At 40.8% G+C, this 24,080-nt stretch overlaps 1 protein-coding gene across 2 annotated transcripts in view; it reads right to left on the reverse strand.

Annotated features, from left to right (window-relative positions):
- USP33 (ubiquitin specific peptidase 33) overlaps positions 1-24,080 on the reverse strand; it is a 44,539-nt gene that overhangs the window by 19,007 nt on the left and 1,452 nt on the right. For both annotated transcript variants that reach the window (XM_070746197.1, XM_070746196.1), the window contains exons 2-10: positions 18,390-18,508; positions 17,926-17,979; positions 15,931-15,993; positions 6,143-6,295; positions 5,003-5,105; positions 3,901-3,970; positions 2,993-3,106; positions 2,348-2,426; positions 223-625 (exon numbers count right to left, since the gene is read on the reverse strand). In XM_070746197.1, the coding sequence (XP_070602298.1) occupies positions 223-625; positions 2,348-2,426; positions 2,993-3,106; positions 3,901-3,970; positions 5,003-5,105; positions 6,143-6,295; positions 15,931-15,993; positions 17,926-17,979; positions 18,390-18,479 (1,129 nt within the window). In that variant the 5' untranslated portion in view covers positions 18,480-18,508. The remainder of the gene's footprint in view (positions 1-222; positions 626-2,347; positions 2,427-2,992; positions 3,107-3,900; positions 3,971-5,002; positions 5,106-6,142; positions 6,296-15,930; positions 15,994-17,925; positions 17,980-18,389; positions 18,509-24,080) is intronic.

Raw genomic sequence — 24,080 nt, forward strand, 5'->3', positions numbered from 1 at the left:
GAAGATAGCAAATCTTAAGCAAGTTCATGAAATAGAAATTTATGTTGTTCCTTTGAACACTCCCTATCTTCTGCCTGAGACTGTCCTCCCATCCTCAAGAGTACATATAAAAGACAAAGATAATTAGGAATTAGTTCTATTAGCATGACATTACTATGTAACCCAAGCTAATATTATGCATGTACGCCTTTTAATCATTTCAAATAATATTCATATAATCACCTGAATATCTGCTGTGTATTTGTACCTTCACTGTTTCTTGATTATTCAAAAGTTCAGCTGTTTCACGGAAACTGTTTATATCTTTTTCGGTGTCATCCATAGAATTTGTTCTATTCACTTTGGTACACAAGGATCTCTCTTTTCTATAATCTTTACATGTATTTCCATCCTCCTCAATTAACATTGCATTTTCTGCAGGGTCATCTGCCACAGGTTTTGACCAAGGATCCTTTTCTACCTTATCATTGTTAACACATGATTGAAAATCTGGATCTGATTGGCATTTTTCTTCTTCCATTCTCTCCTCAACATTTGTTGTGTTACTATCCTCTACCGTAATAACAGTTTCTTTTAACTCTTCATGAAGTAAATCCATTAAACAACGTAGAAATTCCTGAGCATCCTAAAATTTAAAACAGGTAAGTACACAATTTAAAATATACATCTAATGTGATAAGATTTTTAAAAAATACTAATTAGTTAAGAGCAAATATATATGAAACAGGATATAGATGTTAACAAACAGTACTGCTTTTAGTAACTTCCATTTTATAATGTTATAAATACATGTTTATAATACATTCACTCAGTAATGGGCATCCAAACTTTTTACTGCCACACTGTGGGTGTGGCTTATTTTGTGGTTGTGGCTTGCTGGTCATGTGACTGGGTAGGAGTGGCTTGCTGGCCATGTGACCAGGTGGGGGTGGCTTGAACGAACATCATTGTTCAAGTGAACTGTTAAGTCCTCATCTTACAAGCTCACCAGTATTGCTCGCTGGGGTGACAATTTGCTTTGCGTTTCCCCCGCTCTGCTTCCTGGGTTGCCCCCTACCTCAGGCTGGGTAGCTAGGCGAATGGGTGCCGATCAGCTCTTGAGAAAAGAGGGGACAGGAAAAGGGCCCCCTGTAACTCCTGCCAGTGCTAGTCTCCCTGCTGCTTTCCGAGGAGGAAGAGGAGGAAGGGAGGGGGAGGGATTTAAAAATACAGTGATACCTCATATTACAAACCCCTTTTCGTATGAACCCGGTGCTTAAGATTTTTTTGCCTCTTCTTCTGAACTATTTTCACCTTACGAAACTGAGCTGCCACCGCTGGAATACCCCATCTCCAGACTTCCGTTGTCAGCCGAAGCGTGGGGATTCCCCTGAGGCTCCCCTCGCTGGGAAACCCCACCTCTGGACTTCCATTGTCAGCTGAAGCGCAGGGATTCCCCTGAGGCTCCCCTCGCTAGGATTCAAAGTAGCGCCGGCAAAAATGAAGGGAATCCCCGTGCTTCGGCTGGCAATGGATGTCCGGAGGTAGGGATTCCTAGCGGTATAAGGCAAAAGGGGTGACTTTTGGAATGTGGTTTCCCGCATTATTGCTTCGTCTTACGAACTTTTAATCTTACGAACCTGGTCACGGAACAAATTAAGTTTGTAAGACAAGGTATCACTGTATTGAAAAGCCGAGAGAGAGAGAGTTACAAGCTTATTATTGCTGCACAATGCCTTTTCATCTCAGCTGCGGGGGAGTGAGAGCTTCACGAGGGAAAAAAGACTGCAGCCCAGGCTGCTTTGGCGCGGCTTGATGCGGCTCAGCTCTCCTTTTTCCCCCTGCTACTGCTGCACACTCCTTGCTTTTTTTCCTCTTTCCTCCTTCCTGGCCTTGGGAGGTGGCCGCGTGAGGCTGGAGGGGAGACGGGCAGGAGAGAGGGAAGCTCTTCCAAGGCCAGGAAGGAAGAAAGAGGAAAAAAGCAAGGAGCGCAGATACAGCAACAGTAGCAGGGGGAAAAAGGAGCGCCCAGCTGAAACCTGTAATCCCAGAAGTGACTGCTACCGGTCAGATGGAGCTAGACATGGAGTTTCATTTCGGCTGGTGGAACTGCATTCCACCCCATCCTGCCTGCTGCCCACCTCTGCATTCACTGTAAGGTATAGTGTTGGATCCAGAGGAGCATGAAAGGAAGAGAACATACTCCTCTGGATCCAACACTATACATTATAGTGAATGCAGGGGTGGGCAGCAGGCAGGACGGGGTGGAACACAGTTCCACCAGCCGAAATGAAGCTGCATGCTTCTTTAATCTTGCAACTGTTTAGCAACAATAATGTTTAGTGGCCTAAAAATAGGAAAGGCTTACTTGTTGTGAATAGCCTCGAAATGTTGGATTAACCGCTTTAATTCCTTGAAACAAATTTGTGGGGACCACAGCTCCTGGCCTGGAACAAGAAACATTTAATTTTGTTTACATTTTCCCAAACTGAATGGAGTACCAATATTCAGTTTAGCAAATCAGAAATATTAAAGCTAGGAAATTCTTAATTTTACTGTCTTCATATATCACAATCATACTTAATCTAACATGATTTATTTCCATGTAAATATATACAAAATTCTAAGGATGGATATGATTCCACTGGTGAATAGTCAGAACTGTGAGTTGGTTTTTGCTTAAAATACTTTGCTATTTATTAATTCAAAGTATTTATTACTGTTAAACCTAAGAAAATGAATAGGCAGTTATAGTAATAACTGCATAATTACAAACCAGAATTCTAGTTCATATATTTACTACTAACAAGCATTCTAATGGTGTGTTCCCTTCTACCGTATATAATTGTGAAGTGAAAGGCTATTTTCCACATGTGGACTCTCTCCCTCCCAATTCTGATATTTTCAGGTTGTTTCAGATGATACTCCAACCTTCCAGAGCAGATGTTGGTAGTACATTATGGAATTTGAGGATTTATAAAAACACACTATTGAAATGAAAGTAACACCATACCTGCTTTTATGCCAGAGTTCCATTATAAGTTTGTAGTAACTTCTGCAAATAGCTGGTTTTTTATCGGTCCGAGCTAAATTTCCACAGTCAAGGAAAAACTGTGTCAATGGGGGGCTGATAAGAAAAAAAAACATAAACTAGTATTTTGAAAGAATCTACATATCGGTATATCCATGGTTCTTCAGTTTCAGAAAATTCAACTATCATATGAATTCTCCATCATTAAAAAAAGCATTTTAATGCTTTTAAAATAATATTTAATGCTTAATGTAGTCAATAATATTGTTGAATCCCCCTACATCTTTTCAACATGCTAAAAGCAAATCTTCTTATATGTCATAATCAATGCCAAAAAAAATTACTTTTTCCATTTCAACAGACATTACTTAAGCAACTATCTGTTACATCTTTTACATCCGTGATGGTGAACCTGTGGCACAGGTGCTGCAAGTAGCATGCAGAGGTTTGCCAACATTGTGTTAGATCATATATATAAATTGTTATTCGAATATAATTTAGGAATTGAACAAGACCGCATGATTAAAGAGATGGAGAATTTAATAGGTAACTAATCTGTAACATATGGGAATATCAATAGAGGTGCATATTAAATTTATTCTTAATATACTCTAGAATTGAGTAATAGAAGAAATTTGTTTTTAGTAGTATATTACTTCAGCCCTGTCCATCATAATGAATAAATCATATTTTTAAAAATTATGCACAACCACATTGGTTCCTTCTTCCATATCTGATGCAATTTATTAAATATATATGCTTCTAATCTCATCAGTAAAGCAATTCTCTTAAGATGGCTAAATATTCATTTTTTCTCTTTTTCCCAGAAATTACTGAAATTTCTGGCTAAATGAAAGGAAAACACAAACAGTTTTATATTCATTTTTTACCAGTTTGAAAGTGCTTGTAAAGCTGCATTCATGTAACAAGTGTTTCCAATATTTCTCAAGCCCGTCAAACCTGTAAAGAAGAAATACTACTTAGCAAACGAATGAAAAAAGTTATAGTGTGTACTGGATATAAATAAGCCTTTGTTCTGTAAAATTTAGAAGCACCTTTTTTGTAGTATTTACAGAATTTCGGAGTATTTTTACCCTGAAAACAATGTTACTATATTGCTATCATATAGAAATATGCATATATGACAATGTGTGACATTCACCATCCAAATGCATTCCCATTTTTAGGCTAAATTCCAATAAGTTAAAAAAATGTTCACCCATGAGAAACCAATTACATTCTCTATCTATCTATCTATCTATCTATCTATCTATCTATCTATCTATCTATCTATCTATCTATCTATCTATCCACCTATCCATCCATCCATCTATCTATCGAGAGAGAGAGAGAGCACATCCTAGCAACAGAATATTTTTTAAACTTAAAAATGAATTGCTGTATTTTTCTGAGTATAAGATGCACTTCCCCCCCAAAGAGGCTGAAAATGTGGGTGTATCTTATATTCTGAATGTAGCTTTTTTGAAGATTTTTCAGCCCTAATGAGACACTAGCGGACAATTAGCTGTGCTTTAGAAGCTGTTTTTCACCGCTAATGAGTCATTAGAAAGTGATCTCCCATGCTTTACTTGCTTTTCTCATTCCTGACCCCTCTGATGATCAGCTGTGCTTTAAAAGCTCACTACTGCCTAACGAGGTTAGGTAATGAGTGAAGCAATCTTCTGTACTTCGCCTGCTTTTCTCATTGTTTCTCTCTCTGATGATCAGTGGTGCTTTAGAAGCTGTTTTTTATTCCGAAACAGGATAAAAAGTGAATGCTCAAAGCAAGCGAACTAATGCACTGAAGCTGACCAGACTAAAGAGGTTAACCAGATGAGTTCCTGGTAAGCAGATTTCCCCCCCCCCTTTTCCTCCCCCAAATCTAAGGTGTGTCTTATATTCCAGTGTGTCTTATACTCCAAAAAATACAGTACAGTAATTGTAATTATCACATTAATAATTTGTTCAATTAGTAATATCCAACTTTATTACCTCTAGCCTTTAATTCATCTTCTTCATCAATTTGTACATCTAGGTCATCAAATGTTGCAATTAAAGGAATTTTCATTGTAGGGATACTGGGCACCTTAATATCCTTAATGGAAAATTTTTAAAAAAGCAAAATTCTAAGCAACATTCTTCATAAAGAATACGACTTTTGTTTCTATTTTTTCTAATGAGCCTATGAAGTTATTTATATCCACTTCCAATATATGTTTCGTTCCATACAAAGCCAAAAGTCCAATGATGTATACATATCATAATATTTCATTATTGAATAATGTAACTTGGCTAAAAAAAACCCTATCCTGTAGGAACATAAATCAGTAACAGCAAACTGGCAATGGAAATGATTTAATTTGCTTTATGTAATAACTTCATATTACATATTAATGTCAATAGCTTTGATATAAAAGTGCTATTGCTAACATGTTGTAAGCCGCCCTGAGTCTAAGGAGAAGGGCGGCATAAAAATCAAATAAATAAATAAATAAATAAATAAATAAATATATATATATATATATATATATATATATATATATATATATATAGTTTTACTATTGGTCATACAAATAAACAAAGCCTATTCACAGAAAGAATTGAGATGTATATGCTATAAAAATGTAGTAAGCTAGAAATATTTTATTACTTTTAAGTATATTTCTACATAATATCTAAGTGAGATATTTTTCTCTTGCCAATCTGTAGGCATCTTAGTATTTCATATTTAAATAATTAATTTAAATAACAATTGATTTTTAATACTGGCCAAAAAAATCCTTGGCAAAGGGCTATTTGGATTCAAAGCCACACCACAAACATGATTTAAACAAAAATAGATATATTACAATCTTAACTATAAATACTGATACACATTTTGGTTTTCAAGGAAAACCAGAATTGCAAAAATAGTTATATTTTGTTAATGTTTATGTTGTAATATTTATAAGCACAATTCTTTTATAAAGGCATACATTTCTCACACTAAAGCTTCTTTTAAAATGTATTTTTCATGCTATCAGACAGAAGAATAAATTTCCCCCTTTTTAGTTACAATATTACAAATCTCAACAGAAACAGCAAGAAATGCTATCTCCCTATAAAAACCTAGTAGAATTTATGCCAGATTACCTGTATGATATGTTCTGGACCAGGGGAAGATAACCGTACATTTTGTAAGGAAGAATGAGTTCTTAGTTTTCTATCTAGAAATACTTCTTTGCTGCATGCATAACACCAGACACGAAGTGTTGTAAGGTTAACTGTTAAGCAGTGCTTTGTTTCCTAGAAAACAAAATATTAATAAATATTTTTCATTATAATCAGTATGAAGACTAAGTGCACAGTGTGTACGTGTGTGTGAGTGTGTGTGTGTATGTATATGTATGTATGTATGTATGTATGTATGTATGTATGTATGTATGTATGTATATTGTTCTGAGTTCGGGTTTTACCCCATGTAATATTTTGAGTGTCTATGCGACGTTTCAGTAAAAGCACATTCACCATCATCAGGCTGAAGTTGTTAGCTTCGTGCTGCTTGCTGCTTGCCATGTTAGGCAGTGCTTTTGCTCTCTAAGCCAGGGGTCCCAAATTTTTGGACCTCAGGGACAACCAAGTTCATACTTTTAAATCCCGCAGACCACAAAATTTTTAATTTTAAATCCCGCAGACTACTAACATGATTTTTAAAAAGATAAATACATTTGAAAAATAGTCAGAGAACTTCATTTTATTAATATGAAATGCATATATTTAACATAACAAAATTATAAATGCTTACAGTGTTCCCTCGATTTCCGCGGGGGATGCGTTCCGAGACCGCCCGCGAAAGTCGAATTTCCGCGAAGTAGAGATGCGGAAGTAAATACACCATTTTTGGCTATGGACAGTATCACAAGCCATCCCTTAACACTTTAAACCCCTAAATTACCATTTCCCATTCCCTTAACAACCATTTACTCACCATTACTACTGGTACTCACCATGGAATAAGACACTTAGTGATCCTGATATTTATAAACATAATTATTGATTAACAATAATTATTTTTTTGTTATTTATTTGCAAAAAGTATTAGTCTGGCGATGACATATGATGTCATTGGGTGGGAAAAACCGTGGTATCGGAAAAAAACCGCCAAGTATTTTTTAATTAATTTTTTTTTTTAACCGTGGTATAGGCTATTCGCGAAGTTCGAACCAGCGAAAATCGAGGGAACACTGTATTTAATTATAACAAAATCATAAATGCTTATTCAATCATAACAACATCTTTAAAGGTTATTTAATTGTAACAAAAGTATTAAAGGTAGTGTAATTATTACAAAATTATTGAAGCTTATTTGACAATGGCTTGCTGATGTTATGAAAAATCAGTGCCATATTTCAGAGCTGTAGCTGTGGTCCCTCCTTTCCCTTCCCTTTCTTTTCCTTTCTTCTTCCTTGACTGGATTAATTCCTCTCCACTATATCTGGCCCAGGGACCAAGATTTCCCCACAAAATTTTCTTGCGGACTGCCAGTGGTTCACAGATCACAGGTTGGTAATCTGTGCTATAAGCCACAAGTTCTTCTCTATTATCAGCTGAGGCAAGGATAAGATTAAATGTTTTTCTGTCGAGTCACCTGGTATACCTAAATATACCAGTAAGCCCCCTCCCATATATACCTGTTCCTTGATATAAGCTGATACAGGAGGAGAGCACGGCTTAGGGTTAAAGCTACTGCCTTATAGGCAGGCCGCCCGGGTTCAATCCCAGTATGGCTGGCTAATGAGAGCTAAATAGCTTGAAATAGGTCTATATTAGTCTCCCTTCATTTTCATTATCAGCAAAAATGTTGCACACAAAGAAAATAGTTTGTTGGCTATGAAATTAACTTCCTGGATGGCCCCTGGAGGGGCCAAGAGGCAAAAAGAAAGCAGTATGCTTCTTCCCATATTTGAGTATACCAGGGTGATTTGACAGGGGGAAAAACATATACAGTATACTGTAACTCTTCCTTGGTACAAGCTGGTATAGGAGGAGAGTCTGGCTGAGAGGTTAAAGATATTGCCTTATAGGCAGACTGCCCAGGTTCAAATCCCAGTAAGGGTATGGCTAGCTGATGAGAGCTAAATAGCTTGAAATAGATCTATACTAGTCTCCCTTCATTTTCATTATCAGCAAAAATATGTTACACACACATACACACACACACACACAAACACACACACGTATATATTGTGTTTCCCCCAAAACAATATACAGTATGTCCCAATATTAAGCCCAATAAGGCTTTTCAGAGCATGCGCTGAAATAAGCGCCACAGCTATTTAAATGCATGTGCAGCCAGTCCTCGCCATTTACACTGGTTGCTTTACATGACGTGAGGAGGTGAAGCCGAAAGGATGGCATGCCAAACACACCACACATGTCCTTACCATACCTACCAGTAGAGTTGATGGTGCCACAAAAAGAGCAGCCATGCAGAAAGTGGCTGGCGAGCAATTCACTTCATGTCCCACTCCTTTTCACAGCAAAATGAGCAATAGGCCGATAACATACCTTGCGATCCATGGCAAGGAGTGGGCTGCAAGGTGCGTCGGTGGCTTGCCGCTCATTTTGCCACGCCAAGGAGTGGGGTGCAAAATGAGAGGCAAGTCAGCGATGCGATTCACTCCTTGCTGCCAAAAATGAATGGCAGGCTAGTGAAGCGCCTCACAATCCACGGCAAGGACTGGATCACCCTATGCATCACTGGCCTGCCGTTTTGTAGCAGCAAGGAGTGGGGTGCAAAGCGCATTGTTCTGGTTTTTTTACATCATGCTTCCCTGGACATAACATCGAGGAATGCGACGGAGCTACAAGTCTCAGCTATGGTAGGACATGTGTTTCGCTTCTTCCCTGTCCCACCTGCCACCCCTCTCGATAAAGAGCAGCCAGGCCGCTGTTGCCATTGGGTCATAAAACACATGATTTGCTGCCTGCTCCTCCCCATCCCCGCCTGACCTGCCACCCCCAAATTGTGCCCACAGCGAGACACACATCTTACCATAGTCTGGCAGCTCCGTGCTATCTGTTGGCCACTCTGTGCAGGGAAATACTTTGCACAGTACAGAAAAACATTTCGCGAGTGCGAGAAGTTAATTGCTCACACTTGTGAGATGTTTTTCTGTACAGTGCAAGGCGTTTCCCTGCACAGACTGGCTGAGGGACACCACGGAGATGCCAAATTACGGTAAGATGCACTTTTCGTGACCTGCTCTGTCCCCCCTGTAGCCACCCTGTAGGGTGAAAATAAAATAAAACCCTGTCTTATTTTCTGGAAAACACACTGTCTCTATATATATAAAGCCAGCACTCCACACCCACCCACCAGTATTTATAGAGGGAAGGCAGGTCAAGTCTCGCTGTGTTCGCCCTAGCACAAGGACAAAAGCACCAGCCTGAAGATGAAAAGTGGGACGTCGTCGAAACATCGCCAGAAATCTCTGAAACTTACACGGGAAGAAATCCGAATATGCCAAGACCTTCATATGTATGTATGTATGTATGTATGTATGTATGTATGTATGTATGTATGTATATAGACACACACATACACACTGCACAAACATTATATATATATATATATATATATATATATATATATATATATATATATATATATATATATATATATATAGTGGTACCTCATGATACGAACCCCTCGTCATATGAACTTTTCAAGATACGAACCCAGGGTTCGGAATTTTTTTGCCTCTTCTTACGAACTTTTTTCACCTTACGAACCTGCCGCCGGCCGATGGGATGCCCCACCTCCAGACTTGAGTTCCTCCCGTTTCTTCCCACCCTGTCCTCCCCCATTCTCCCCTCTGGATCTCCATGGGTTTCCTCCGTTTTTCTCCACTCTGTCCTGCCCCATTCTCCCCTCTGGATCTCCATGGGTTTCCTCCGTTTTTCTCCACTCTTTCCTGCCCCATTCTCCCCTCTGGATCTCCATGGGTTTCCTCCGTTTTTCTCCACTCTTTCCTGCCCCATTCTCCCCTCTGGATCTCCATGGGTTTCCTCCGTTTTTCTCCACTCTTTCCTGCCCCATTCTCCCCTCTGGATCTCCATGGGTTTCCTCCGTTTTTCTCCACTCTTTCCTGCCCCATTCTCCCCTCTGGGTCTCCATGGGTTTCCTCCATTTTTCTCCACTCTTTCCTGCCCCATTCTCCCCTCTGGATCTCCATGGGTTTCCTCCGTTTTTCTCCACTCTTTCCTGCCCCATTCTCCCCTCTGGATCTCCATGGGTTTCCTCCGTTTTTCTCCACTCTTTCCTGCCCCATTCTCCCCTCTGGATCTCCATGGGTTTCCTCCGTTTTTCTCCACTCTTTCCTGCCCCATTCTCCCCTCTGGATCTCCATGGGTTTCCTCCGTTTTTCTCCACTCTTTCCTGCCCCATTCTCCCCTCTGGATCTCCATGGGTTTCCTCCGTTTTTCTCCACTCTTTCCTGCCCCATTCTCCCCTCTGGATCTCCATGGGTTTCCTCCGTTTTTCTCCACTCTTTCCTGCCCCATTCTCCCCTCTGGATCTCCACGGGTTTCCTCCGTTTTTCTCCACCCTGTCCTGTCCCATTCTCCCCTCTGGATCTCCACGGGTTTCCTCCGTTTTTCTCCACCCTGTCCTGCCCCATTCTCCCCTCTGGATCTCCATGGGTTTCCCTCCCCACACTCCGTTCGCCTCAGCTTCGTCTGCCGGCAGCGCCGGGAACGTCACGTGATGAAGGGAAGCCGCCGGAGCCATCTCAGCAGTTGCTGCCGCTCCAGCAGCTTCCCTTCATTACGTGACTTCCCGGCGCTCTTGCTACTGGAAGGGAAGCCGCCGCTGTTGCAGCCACAGGGAAGAAGAAAGCTTTTGAAGCTGCTTACAGGTAATAAAAGGAAGCAATGAGTTAAAGAGCCCCCCAAAGCTGCCGGGATTGCAGCAGCCCCCACCTTTTCTGCAGCTTGGAGTAGCGAATTTATTTATCCCATTGGAAATAAAGAAAATAGATTTAATTGGTTCCCAGCCAGTTAACAGGGGCTGGGAACCAATTAAATCCATTTCCATTATTTCCTATGGGATAAATAAATTCGGTAATCGACCAAATCGGACTCTGAGTGGCTAACAACAGTTATAAATTCAATACCAGTAAAAAACAGTAAAAACATCACTAAAATCACGTATATAATAAAAAAACATCCATACTAACAATCAATCTTAATTCTAGCCTGCCGGAAAAGCCAGCTTTCCAGAAAACCGGTAAGGAGATAATGTGAATCTCTGGGGGCAGTTGATTCCATAGGGTTGGAACCACCACAGAGAAGGCTCTTCCCCGAGGTCCCGCCAACCGACATTGTTTGGGGAACGGGACCTGGAGAAGGCCGACTCTGTGGGTCTTTGCTGGCCACAGTGAGGTATAAGAAAGGAGGCGGTCCCATAAATAGTCTAACCCTGAGCCATTTAGGGCTTTAAAGGTAATAACCGAATTGCATTCAGAGACCGACTGGCAACCAATGCAGCATGCATAGAGATGGAGTAATATGGGTGAACCTAGGCAAACCAGTAATTGCACGCGCTGCTGTATTTTGCACCAGCTGAAGTCTCCGAACACTCTTCAAGTGTAGCCCCATGCAGAGCGCATTGCAATAGTCAAGACTATGTATGTACTGTATGTATTGTATATATACTTTGTATGTATGTATGTACTGTACATATATTTCACACATTGTCTGAATCAATCCACTGCCTCTATCCTCCTTGCCTTTCGTAAACTCCTTAAAACCCACCTCTGTCATGGGGGAACTTAGACATCTCCCCCTGCCTATGTAGTTTTTGTGCATGATATGACTGTATGTATGTTTTTTATATTGGGATTCCTTGCTTTTAGATTTTTAAATGTACAATTGTTATTTTAGATTCTAATTATTAGATTTGTCATTATATATTGTTTTTATCACTGTTGTGAGCCGCCCTGAGTCTGCGGAGAGGGGCGGCATACAAATCTAATAAATAAATAAATAAATAAATATTTATAGACTCTAATTGTTCATACTGTGGTCCAATGCTGTTTTGTATACATTTTTTTTTACTTCCCAATCTAGAGTCTAAGAGAGAATGAGTGATCATTCCAATTTGACCAATTTGCTTAAGAGACAACTAAAATTTAGGATTCCCTGCTCCTAGTATAGCAACTCACATACTGACTCATACATTTACCCACCCAACAACTGATTACTGCCTTATAATATAACTGCCTTATATAGTCTTTAGCAGATCATGCTCAAGGAAGATGAAGGAGACAATATTTAAGTCCACATGTACTAAAAGGCCAACAGACAATTTCAATGCAATACCATACTAAACAAAATAGCAGCAGCAAATCTCCTGACCCTATACAATTATTAGTATCATTCCCATGGAACAGTACATTTCTTGACAAGATTAATGTTGTTGAGTGTGTTTCCCTTGCTTCAAGACTCTTGACTGCAAAAGAATGCCGTTTTGTAATCATTTTTCTTCAAATATCAAGTTTCTACATTAAATCCTCTTTAGCAGAAATATTTTGGGAATTACAAGTTCAATCATAACATGTTGTAATTTTCATAAAAATTATCAAACAAAAACATTTTACTTCACTGCATACTATGAACACTGGTATCATACCTATTTACTTAGTTTTCAAATTACTAACAAAAGCATCGAAATACAGTCATACCTCGTCTTACGAACCTAATTGGTTCCAGGGGGAGGTTCGTAAGATGAAAGGTTCGTAAGACGAAACATTGTTTCCCATAGGAAACAATGTAAAGTCAATTAATCGGTGCAACAAACCCCCCCCCCCCCCGCAAAAAAACGCTGCCGCCCGGCTGTCACCTTTTAAAACAGCCGAGCGGCTTCCCTCTCTTTCTCTCTCTCTCCTTCCTCCCTCCTCCTCCCGTATTCCACCTCCCTCCCAGCCCGCTAGGCAGGCCGGTGGTCCCCGTCACGGAGCACAGCCATGTGGGCTCCGTTCTGTTCCCTGCCGGCCCGATTGAGGGGCCGGCGGTCTCCGCCACGGAGCCCTGCCCCGTGGGCTCCGTTACATTTTCCACTGGCGGCAGCGCAACAAAGAGAGGCATTCGCCTTCCTTCCGCCCGCAGCCGACTGACCGTGGGCTCCTTCCCGAGCTCGGAGAGCTTCCTGGCTTTCGTCCTTGTTGGATTCGTGAGCTTTCATGCCCAGGGAGCTCTCTGAGCTTGGGAAGGAGCCCACGGTCAGTCGGCTGCGGGCGGGAGGAAAGCGAATGCTTCTCTTTGTTGCGCTGCCGCCAGCATGGCCTGGCTGGCAGTGGAAGATGTAACGGAGCCCATGGGGCTGGGCTCCGCTCCCCCTCTTACCAGCCCAGCAGGCAGCCGCCGCGGAGCACAGCCATGTGGGCTCCGTTCTGTTCCCCGCCGGCCCAATTGAGGGGCCGGCGGTCTCCGCCACAAAGCCCGGCCCCGTGGGCTCCGTTACATCTTACGCTGCCAGCCAGGCCATGCTGGCGGCAGCGCAACAAAGAGGCATTCGCTTTCCTCCCGCCCGCAGCTGACTGACCGTGGGCTCCTTCCCGAGCTCGGAGAGCTTCCTGGCTTTCGTCCTTGTTGGATTCGCGAGCTTTCATGCCCAGGAAGCTCTCCGACAGGCGCTTAGCTCCTCCCATCCATCCAGAAGCCGAAAGTTCTGCCCTTTGTTCACCAGCCTCCACGTTTTTCTTTCGGCTTCGGGCTGGACAGGAGGGGCTAAGCAGCCAGAGATGTTGCCTGCCCAGCGGCTTCTTAGATTGATTCCTCCGGCCGCTTAGCTCCTCCCATCCATCCAGAAGCCGAAAGTTCTGCCCTTTGTTCACCAGCTCCACGTTTTTCTTTCGGCTTCGGGCTGGACAGGAGAAGCTAAGCAGCCGGAGACGTTGCCAGCCCACAAGCAGGAGGCGCAGGATCGGGCCGGCGGCAGGCGCAGGGCGAGGCAGCAGGTCTGCATCCTGGGCAGGCGGGCGGGCGGCGGGCGAGGAGGCGCGGCCGAGCGGGCCCAGCTCAGGCTCCGGCTAGACGTCCAGTGAGGACGGGGCGGGACCAGCTGGGCGCTGCGGCGATGGTACGTCCGACTCGGGGCTGGCAGCGCCCGACGCAGCGGGGAACATCAGCGTGGGAGGCAGGAGAGGACCGGGCGAAGTGAGCAGAACCTCCACTGTCGCTGCCACGCCCGGCTTGGCTTCCCTCTTCGCCTGCTGCCCGCCCGCCCGCCCAGGATGCAGACCTACTGCCTCGCCCCGTGCCCGCCACCGGCCCGATCCTGCGCCTCCGTGGGAGGCACGAGAGGACCGGGCAACCGGAGCAGCAGCGCCGCCGCCGTCGCCGCCATGCCCGGCTTGGCTTCCCTGGCCGCCACAGGCACTATGCGCTGCGATCTTCCGGGCCGGCAAGGCTCAGCGGCTGGAGCCCCAGCCCCTTTCGGCTCAGCCTCCTGGGCCAGGCGGCCGCCTTCCGTCGCTGAGCCTCGCCGGCCCAGAAGATCGCAGCGCGCGTTGCTTGCGGTAGCCAGGGAAGCCAAGCCGGGCATGGCGGCAACAGCGGCGGTTCTCCTCACTTCGCCCGGTCCTCTCCTGCCTCCTGCGCTGATGTTCCCCGCTGCGTCGAGCGCCGCCAGCCCCAAGTTGGAGGCACCCTCGCCACCGCGCCCAGCCACTGCCCGCCCCATCATCACTGGAGGTCTAGCCAGAGCCTGAGCCGGGCCCGCTCGGCCGCGATGCAGACCTGCTGCCTCGCCCCACGCCCGCTGCCGGCCCGATCCTGCGCCTCCTGCTTCCCCCCCAGCCAAAAATACAAAGGCGGTCTGCCGCCGCCCGCGGAGCAATGGGAAACTGAAGCCGCGGTTTCAGACTCCCTTTGCTCCAGGCTGCTCCGCCCTGCCTGTCATGTGGCGGCAGACCGTCTTTGTGTTTTTCGCTGGGGAGGAGAGCAGGAGGACCTTCCTGACTCCCTCCCCCAGCGCTGGACCTCCTGCCCTCCCTCCCAGACAAAACCCCAAAGTGGCCTCCCAAACCCGAACGTTTTCCGTCTTACGAACCTGCCGCCGCCGAGAAGCCCCGCTGCCGGCTGTCACCTTTTAAAACAGCTGGGGGGCTTCCCAGCAGCCGAACGCCACATCTAAACATCCGGGTTCGGCTTCGGGAGGCTACTAGGAAGCCCCCCCCCCCCGGCTGTTTTAAAAGGTGACAGTCGGGCTGCGGGGCTTCCCAGCAGCCTCCCGAACGCCGAACCCGAAAGTTCGGTTTTGGCGTTCGTAACACGAAAAAAGTTCGTAAGAAGAGGCAAAAATTTTAAGAACCCCGGGTTCGTATCTCGGGTTGTTCGTAAGACGAGGGGTTCGTATCTTGAGGTACCACTGTACTGGCAAACAATATACAAGACAAGTAGTTTAATGCTTAAAAGCAGTTTTCAAAGATTATTTTACTTGTTCCACATATATATTATTCACACAAAATTATTCAAAATAAGCATTATTATCAGTATCAATTTAGATAACTATGGATTTAACTAACCTTTCTTGAACAGAATTTTAATTCAGAATTTTAATTCAGAATTTTAACTTGCCTTCATTTTTTAGTTGGTTAATATTTTCATATATTTTATATGCTTGTTTTCATTTTTTACTTTGCTCACTGAATTCCTTTCAGAAAAACAGAATATAAATGTACTAAATAAATTATACATGAAATTGAATTATTCTGGGATTCCAACATACAGCTATTCAAATTTCTGTTAATCATGCATATTAATAAACTATCATTAGAGAAATGTGGCAGGACAGAATGCTACATGTAACCACAGAGCACCAAGAAATTCTGAACTATGAATATTGTGTAAACTGTCAAAAGAATATACAAACATACCTCTGAATGTATGGTGCTATGATCTATATGTGACTCCCCACAACCGACGTAGGAGCATCTATTCTGTTAAAGCAAACAATGTAAATATTAACAAGATGCAATCCACTACAATAATAAACAACTAAATCCACCGCTTTTTAGAAAACTTTAGCCGTTCGCTTTCTTAGCAAGCAGCTACTAGAATTGCCTTAAAAATAGAACAACGATACAGTAGTGCCAAAAAAAGCATCTGAAGAGGTGTGGTGAATAGGGTTGTTGGAAAAGATTTATGGAATGGACCAAAATGATTATACTTAATATTAATAAATCAGTTATGCAATCTTTTGAGACCATTTTAATAAATTCATAACAAAGCATTTTCTATTTAGGTTTGCATAAATAATTAATCATCCTAACACTACAAAAATACAAAACCAGAAATGAAATGCTATTCCCTTCAATCACTATATAAAGAAATTTATATTTTGCTAAAATGATTTGTACTTATTTTAGAAGTTTAATTAAAAATGTAGGGCCTACAAATTAATTTTTCCTTTTGTAATAAACAATCCAACTGTTTATTTTCTACCTTTTAGCTTTCTTTCTAGTTTTTTCTTTTTCTTTTTTACTTAATTTACATTAGTTCTTAACCTTCCTTTTAAAAAACATTTTAATAATGTCATTAAAAAGTATAGCATATTCAGTTAGTTATGTATCCTATTATTCTTTTCAATGATCACTTAAATCATATCAAATGCATATTTATTATAAATTCCATTTCTAAGGCAGGCTATACAGCAATTACTCTTTTATGGCCAAACGTTAGCTGTAACTCTATAACTTGAACCAATATATATATCATAAATTGGTTTCCTAACATTACATAATGAATTTTAACTTCTACCAATGCTTTTCAACTGACTATGATAACATAGAATGTATATGTTTGCAAACATGGCTAATATTGTATCTCCCTGGAAAGCTGTTATGAAACTGAATAGTTAACAAAAAAAAGAATGAAATGCATCAATTTATTTGGATTGATTCAAATTCTTACTATATGATGAATTATGATAAAGCAGTTTATATGTATATTAAATTATTCTGATTAACACATTTAAGTTAAAATATAAAGTGACTTTTCAGGAAGAATACACAGGTACATGTTAAAATGTTTCCCGTATGACATTCCATTTATGTAGGGAACTAGTTTTTTCATGAAAGTTTACAAAATTATATGGCTTTGCTAAATCATTTTAAAAATATTATCTGGAACAACATAATATAAACTTAACATATATTTCATCCCACATTTCCAATAAAAAATGGAATATTGACCTGCAATTTTCAGATGAAATTAAATGTATTGTATTTCAAGTGTTAAACACTAGACTTTATTGCCAACTTTGCAAATGCTAAGCAGAGCTCAAAAATGGATTTAAAATGTAGCCTTCATTAAGGAAACAATGTACAATTTCCATACAATTACACCATACAGAAATTTCAAGTAACCATAGTTCTGACTAGAGATAAATAAAATTCATAGACGAATAAATAATGATTGTAGAGTTAATGCCTGGCAAAGTTGCACTTTCAGAAAGAGAAACTCTGAAGTCATCACATATTATATACAGGTAGTCCTTGATTTAAGATTACAAATGAGCCCAACATTTATGTTGTTACATGAGACATTTGTTAAGTGAGTTTTGCTCTATTTTACAATCTTTCTTGCCACAGTTGTTAAGTGAATCACCAAAGTTGATAAGTTAGTAACAAGGCTGTTAAGTGAATTTCGTTTCCCCATTGATTTTGCTTGTCAAAAGGCTGCAAAAGGTGATCATCTGACCTTGGGATACAGTAAGTCATTACTATGAATCAGCTGGCAAGCATCTGAACTTTGATCATATGATCATGGGGCTGCTACAAAGTAATTATGAAAAATGATCATGTCACTTTGAACCATAACTAAATGAACTGCTGCAAGTTGAATACTGCCTGTATGTTAATTCTGCTTACCTCTAAGCATGCCCATAGATTTGGTCCTTTTACCAAACAGTCTTGGCAAGTCCCCTATTAAAAACAACAAGGAATCAGGCAGTTAATTAATAAAATTAGCTAATATGGTACAAAGAGAAACTCCATTGTTATACTAAAAATACTAAATATTTATTGAATAACAAATTAAGGAAATTATTATTTTAAAGATATTTTGATTTTTCAACTAGCAGCATATAAACTATGTTCCTACATTATGACATTCACAATCTTTTATTAATGTACATTATTACTTCTAGCCCATAAATACATGGTATCTACATTCTCCACTTACTAAATTAAGTAAAACTTCACTTATTCCCAAACATTAATGTCATAACACTTTAACAATGAACATCCATTGACTTTAGTTAATTGTCAAAGGTAAAACTTTACGAATGAAGCAAAAATGAATACAACAAAAATATTACTAAACAGAAACTCACATGAGATTTGTGTATCAAATCTTCTTTTGTTATCTCACCAACAGATTCCAAATGTGAGCAATCATTGTTTTGAGGCATTTTAACAGCCATCACCTTCAAGTATTTATAAACAATACCATCTACATTTTGAGAACAAAACAGTATTATAGTATTATGAAATGTAACTAGTACAACAAATAATATGCAGCAAACTTTATTAGAAATGAAACAGATTATATAATTTTATATCATTTATATTATTTTTTTCTGTATGTACATGGCAATAACTTTCAAAGCAATTGTGTTAATCTTTCAAAGGATATGGCCACTAAATTGCTTTCAGGAGTGCCAACAAGCTTTGCAAAAATCTGCTTTCAAATACTATGTTTTACAACATCCTGTTGTAAAAAAAGAATATCTAAACTTCTTAGAATATCTAAATCAAATGTATTAAACACATAAGAAAAGCAGTGAATGTGCTCTATATAATACAATTGATTCCAAATCACGATGATGCCAAAATGTTAACACATGTACTGTGACATCACAATACAAGCTTCACCTTAATTTGCACCATGACATTGCAGACAAGCATGTAAAAGGCAGAATTGTGTTGCAATGTACATTTGAACCCATCCCTGCATGGATGACTGTAATTCAATATACAGTACAGTAGTATTTATTTGTACCTCACATATCTATATAAAAGGAAATTCATATTTTATAGAGCTTATAACCTAATATAAAACATTAAATGCTAATTTGTTATCCTATACATTACAGAGCTAGAGAGATTTTACTCTTATAATTTAGCACACAGTTGTCTTTTTCCAGTTCAGAAGATGAGTTTTATTACCAGAAGCTTAACTAGATTTAAATTTTAACCTGTCCATTCTTAATCTTGTAAATGGCTGAGAATATTCAATAGTATCACCCATCTGGGTTCCTTACTAAAATTTAAAATTTATTGTTTAAAAATATTCACAGGCAAGCTTTGGATTTACCTTATCATTATTCTTACTTATTTATTAGATTTGTATGCTGCCCTTCTCTGAGACACTTACATGCAACTGAGCTAAAGGAGAGAATGAGAAACTACTTTTTTTATCTTCTAGTGTTTTCAAAGTAGTGGCTGTACTTCACAACAGAACAATAGTATATAAAAAGAATAACAGATAATAAAGTGTTTTCAATTAAGGTATGCAACTAACAAATTGGTGTATCCTTGAAATCTTGGCCATTTCAAATAAATGGCTTTCACCTGGTCACTGTGGCCATTTTGCACAGCATTTTACTCAGAATTTCTCAAATTCTCCATATTCTTGACTTAATATGGGCAGAGTACTTGATGTAACTAAAGTTAAAATCACCTCTGAAGAGGGTGGCACGTACTGTAAGTCCAACAGACAAACAAAGTAGGATAACATATCCTATTATTTTGTGATTCCTTTTGATCTATTGTATACTTTTATTTATTTATTTATTTTGTCCAATACACAATGAGGGTTTTAGTGGGTACATATATATATACAGTAATACCTCATGATACGAACTTAATTGGTGCAAGGAGGAGGTTCATAAGATGAAAGGTTCGTAAGACGAAACATTGTTTCCCATAGGAAACAATGTAAAGTCAATTAATCCGTGCAACCAAAAAAACCCCCGCAAAAAAACGGCTTTCGGCGACTGCTGGGAAGTGGCGCGGCTCTTTTAAAAGGTCGCAGCTGGCCTGGGGGGCTTCCCAGCACCCCCCGAACCCGGGTTCGGGGTGGTGCTGGGAAGCCCCCCAGGCCGGCTGCGACCTTTTAAAAGAGCCGCGCCGCTTCCCAGCTGTCTCCTGAAGCCGAACGCGGAAGTTCGGCTTTGCCGTTCGGTTTCAGAAGACAGCTGGGAAGCGACGCGGCTCTTTTAAAAGGTCGCAGCCGGCCTGGGGGGCTTCCCAGCACCACCCCTAACCCGTGTTCGGGGTTCGGGGGGGTGCTGGGAAGCCCCCCAGGCCGGCTGCGACCTTTTAAAAGAGCCGCGCCGCTTCCCAGCTGTCTCTTGAAGCCAAACGCGGAAGTTCGGCTTTGCCATTCGGCTTCAGGAGACAGATGGGAAGCGGCGCGGCTCTTTTAAAAGGTCGCAGCCGGCCTGGGGGGCTTCCCAGCACCCCCCCGAACCCGGGTTGCGACCTTTTAAAACAGCCGCGCCACTTCCCAGCTGTCTTCTGAAGCCAAACGCCAAAGCCGAACGTCCGTGTTCGGCTTCAGGAGACAGCTGGGAAGCGGCGCGGCTGTTTTAAAAGGTGACAGCCGGGCTGGGGGGCTTCCCAGCAACCTCCCGAACCGAACCCGGGGTTCAGAAAAATTTTGCCTCTTCTTACGAACTTTGTTCGAGTTACGAACCGGCGTTCGGAAGGCTTCTGGGAAGCCCCGCCGCCCGGCTGTCACCTTTTAAAACAGCCACGCGGCTTCCCAGCAGTCTCCGAATGCCGGTTCGTAACTCGAAAAAAGTTCGTAAGAAGAGGCAAAATTTTTCTGAACCCCGGGTTCGTATCACGAGTTGTTCGTAAGACGAGAGGTTCGTATCTTGAGGTACCACTGTATACACATAGCAAAATACATGATGAAGGTTATAGAGGAGATACTCATAGTAAAATATATCTAAGAAAGAATAGAAAAGAAGATATAGGAATAGAACATATCAATGAAAGAATAGAAGGATATAGGAATAGAAGAAAGGTATAGGAGATATAGGAGAGCAATAGGACAGGGGACGGAAGGCACTCTAATGCACTTGCACTTGCCCCTTACATTGCAAAGAAGTGAATTATAGAAGCTAGATTATATCCTGCCACCTATTCTTTGGACCTTTGGCATCCTGTCTATTGTGTGAAGTATCGTGTTCCGAATGTAGCATTTCAAATGGAGGTTTTAGAGGCAAAAAAAGAGCAAGATGCAGAGCTCAAAACCTATGAACCTGGGAACAGCTGTTTGGGGGTATTCCGGGAGGCTGATCCACCCACCAATCAGCTTTTTTCTTATTTTTCTCCTCAAAAGGTGCGTCTTATAGTCCAAAAAATACAATAAATGACAAATGCATGGATGTGAGAAATAGCAGTTTTGAAGGAGGAAGGTGTATTACTTGGGAAAAACCCATCCCAGATCCAAGTGGTTTAGATATCTGTTGTCCGTTCTGCAATGTCCCTTTTTAGGGAAAATTAGTGAAATAGTGATAGTAGAAATATAGAAACATAGAAGACTGACGGCAGAAAAAGACTTCATGATCCATATAGTCTGCCCTTATACTATTTTTTGTATTTTATCTTAGGATGGATCTATGTTTATCCCAGGCATGTTTAAATTCAGTTACTGTGGATTTACCAACCACGTCTGCTGGAAGTTTGTTCCAAGGATGTACTACTCTAGTAGTAGTAAACTAACTTCATAGTACCTTAGAAGAAATTAATTATTTGGACTTTTTTTCAGTTAGGGTTCAGACTTGAATATGTGTAATAACTGCGAGAAAGACCTTGGGAGATGGGCATAGAGAGAGACACTGTCAAGGGAACAATTAGGTAAGACATAACACATCACATAACTGAATAATAGGCAGGCTTAGAATAGAGACTCCCTGATTTCTCAGTCATAAAAAGTCAGGGCGGAGGTTTTCTGTCAATGCAGCTTTACAACACACTAGAACAGCCCACATATCCACAAGCTCTGGTCAACAGGTGTGTAACACAAAGTCCTCAGGCCCTGAACTAATTGCCCATTGGCTGTTGGATAGCTATCTAAAGAGATGATATTAAGTTATAATGGCCTTTATGGCTTGTTATCTGAAGGAACACCTCCTTCAAATTGACCTAACTGAATTCTTTGGAAAGAAGCTACTTCTAAGTCCTGCCCTTCCAAGATGTGGCGGGGAGAGAATGTGAAGTTAGAACAGTGGTTCCCAACCTTGGCAATTTGAAGATATCTGGACTTCAACTCCCAGAATTCCCCAGCCAGCATTGTCTTCAAGTTGCCAAGGTTGGGAAACACTGAATTAGAAGACATGCTTTTCTGCTTTGGAATAACTTTATCATAGAGATCAGGTTGGCCATCACCTTGTTAACCTTCAGGGAAATGTTTAAATATTGAGTTATTTTAGGGGACATTATTTTAGTTTAAGCACTGTACCATATTTTATTTATTTTCCTTTTGTTTTCTCATGTGTTGCTAATGTTATTTTTATTTCTTGGGTCTTATGATGTTAGTCATACTATATTTTCACCCCCCCCCCCCCCAAGGAAGCTGTTAATAGTGTTATACAGTACTAGGGAAGGATATAATGCTAATAAATACATCTCAGCATGCTTCTATTTAAATGTCATTAAAGATAGGAATTTATGGATAACGTATTTATCTATAAAATACCTCTCCCCAAAGTTGTGGCCAGGAGATACTTTGCCCAGCTACACTGGTGTGTCAATCATGACTTTACTTGGGACAGAAAGATCTGCCTATGTTAACTTGCATCCTCATCACCATGACTGGTACAACATGTTCTATACAGCCTGCCTTTAAATACCATAGTGAATCTTTAGTTGGTACAAAATGCATGGCCTGGGTGCTACAGCACATAGGGCACATATTTTGTGGACCCTGCTTCCTATCTGCTTTCAAGTGCAATTTAAAATAGTAGTTTTAAGTGATAAAATCCTTTAAGGCTTGACATTGGGTTACTTTGGACCATTCATCTCTCCACTGGAATCAATCCAACCATTTTGATCAGGCCAGGAGAAACAGAAGGCTTGTTCTCCATCTCTCAGAAGCTAGAGGGCAAAACTTCAGAAATGTAGCTTGTCTGTTGTTGGACTGGCTCTCTGGAATGATCTCCCACAAGTGCATTTGGTTCCAACTACAGTTGCCTTCTAGAAGCTTATCAAAATGTAACTATTCTGGAGAGCATTTGGCGAGACCAGATGTTCTTTGGAATATAGATGCATTTATTTTTTATTTTTCTTTAAAATTTTTGCTTTTATTGTTCTTTACATTGTAAGTGTCAAACAGTATAGAATTGCAGCAAGTAAATGTGACACATTAATGAACAGTAGATGGTTTCAACTGACCAAATCTTTCTGTTTTTAAGCAAATTAGATTTTTTCCTTTTCAAAACTCTAACCATTACCCTCTAATGCAATATGAAAAATTAATATATTCAATACAATTTTTTTGTAATTTTTTAAATGAATATATTCATGGCTTTTTGAGATACTTACATACTGTATGTACAGCAATACATAAGGATCCTTTGTGCAATATTAATTTTATCTTTGAAACAGTAAAAATAGAACCAACAGCTGAGCTAATTAAACATTCAGAATTCAGAAAATAAATATTTTCTAATGCCTGTTGCCCAGTTCATTTAACTATTTTTTCTTTTTATTCTTACCCAAGAGTTCAGTATCATAAAAGAAACAATTTCACAAACTACAACTCAGCTTATTATATGCCTAATCAACTGGGTTAAATCACAGCACTTCAAGATATTCAATTATCCAAAGCAATATGACTAAACGTAGTGCTACAATCTCCTTTATAATATCTAGATTTTGGTTTCATTCTTGGAGAATTTTAAAACAACAACAACCCATGTATGCCATTCTGCAGTGTATTCTGCTGATTGATCTTTTTGCAGTAAAAACTGCTGCCCCAGCATTACTGCAAGCTGCAGCTGAGTTTTCTT

This window comes from Erythrolamprus reginae, chromosome 3 (genome assembly GCF_031021105.1).
Source record: "Erythrolamprus reginae isolate rEryReg1 chromosome 3, rEryReg1.hap1, whole genome shotgun sequence".
Taxonomy (NCBI): Eukaryota; Metazoa; Chordata; class Lepidosauria; order Squamata; family Dipsadidae; genus Erythrolamprus; species Erythrolamprus reginae.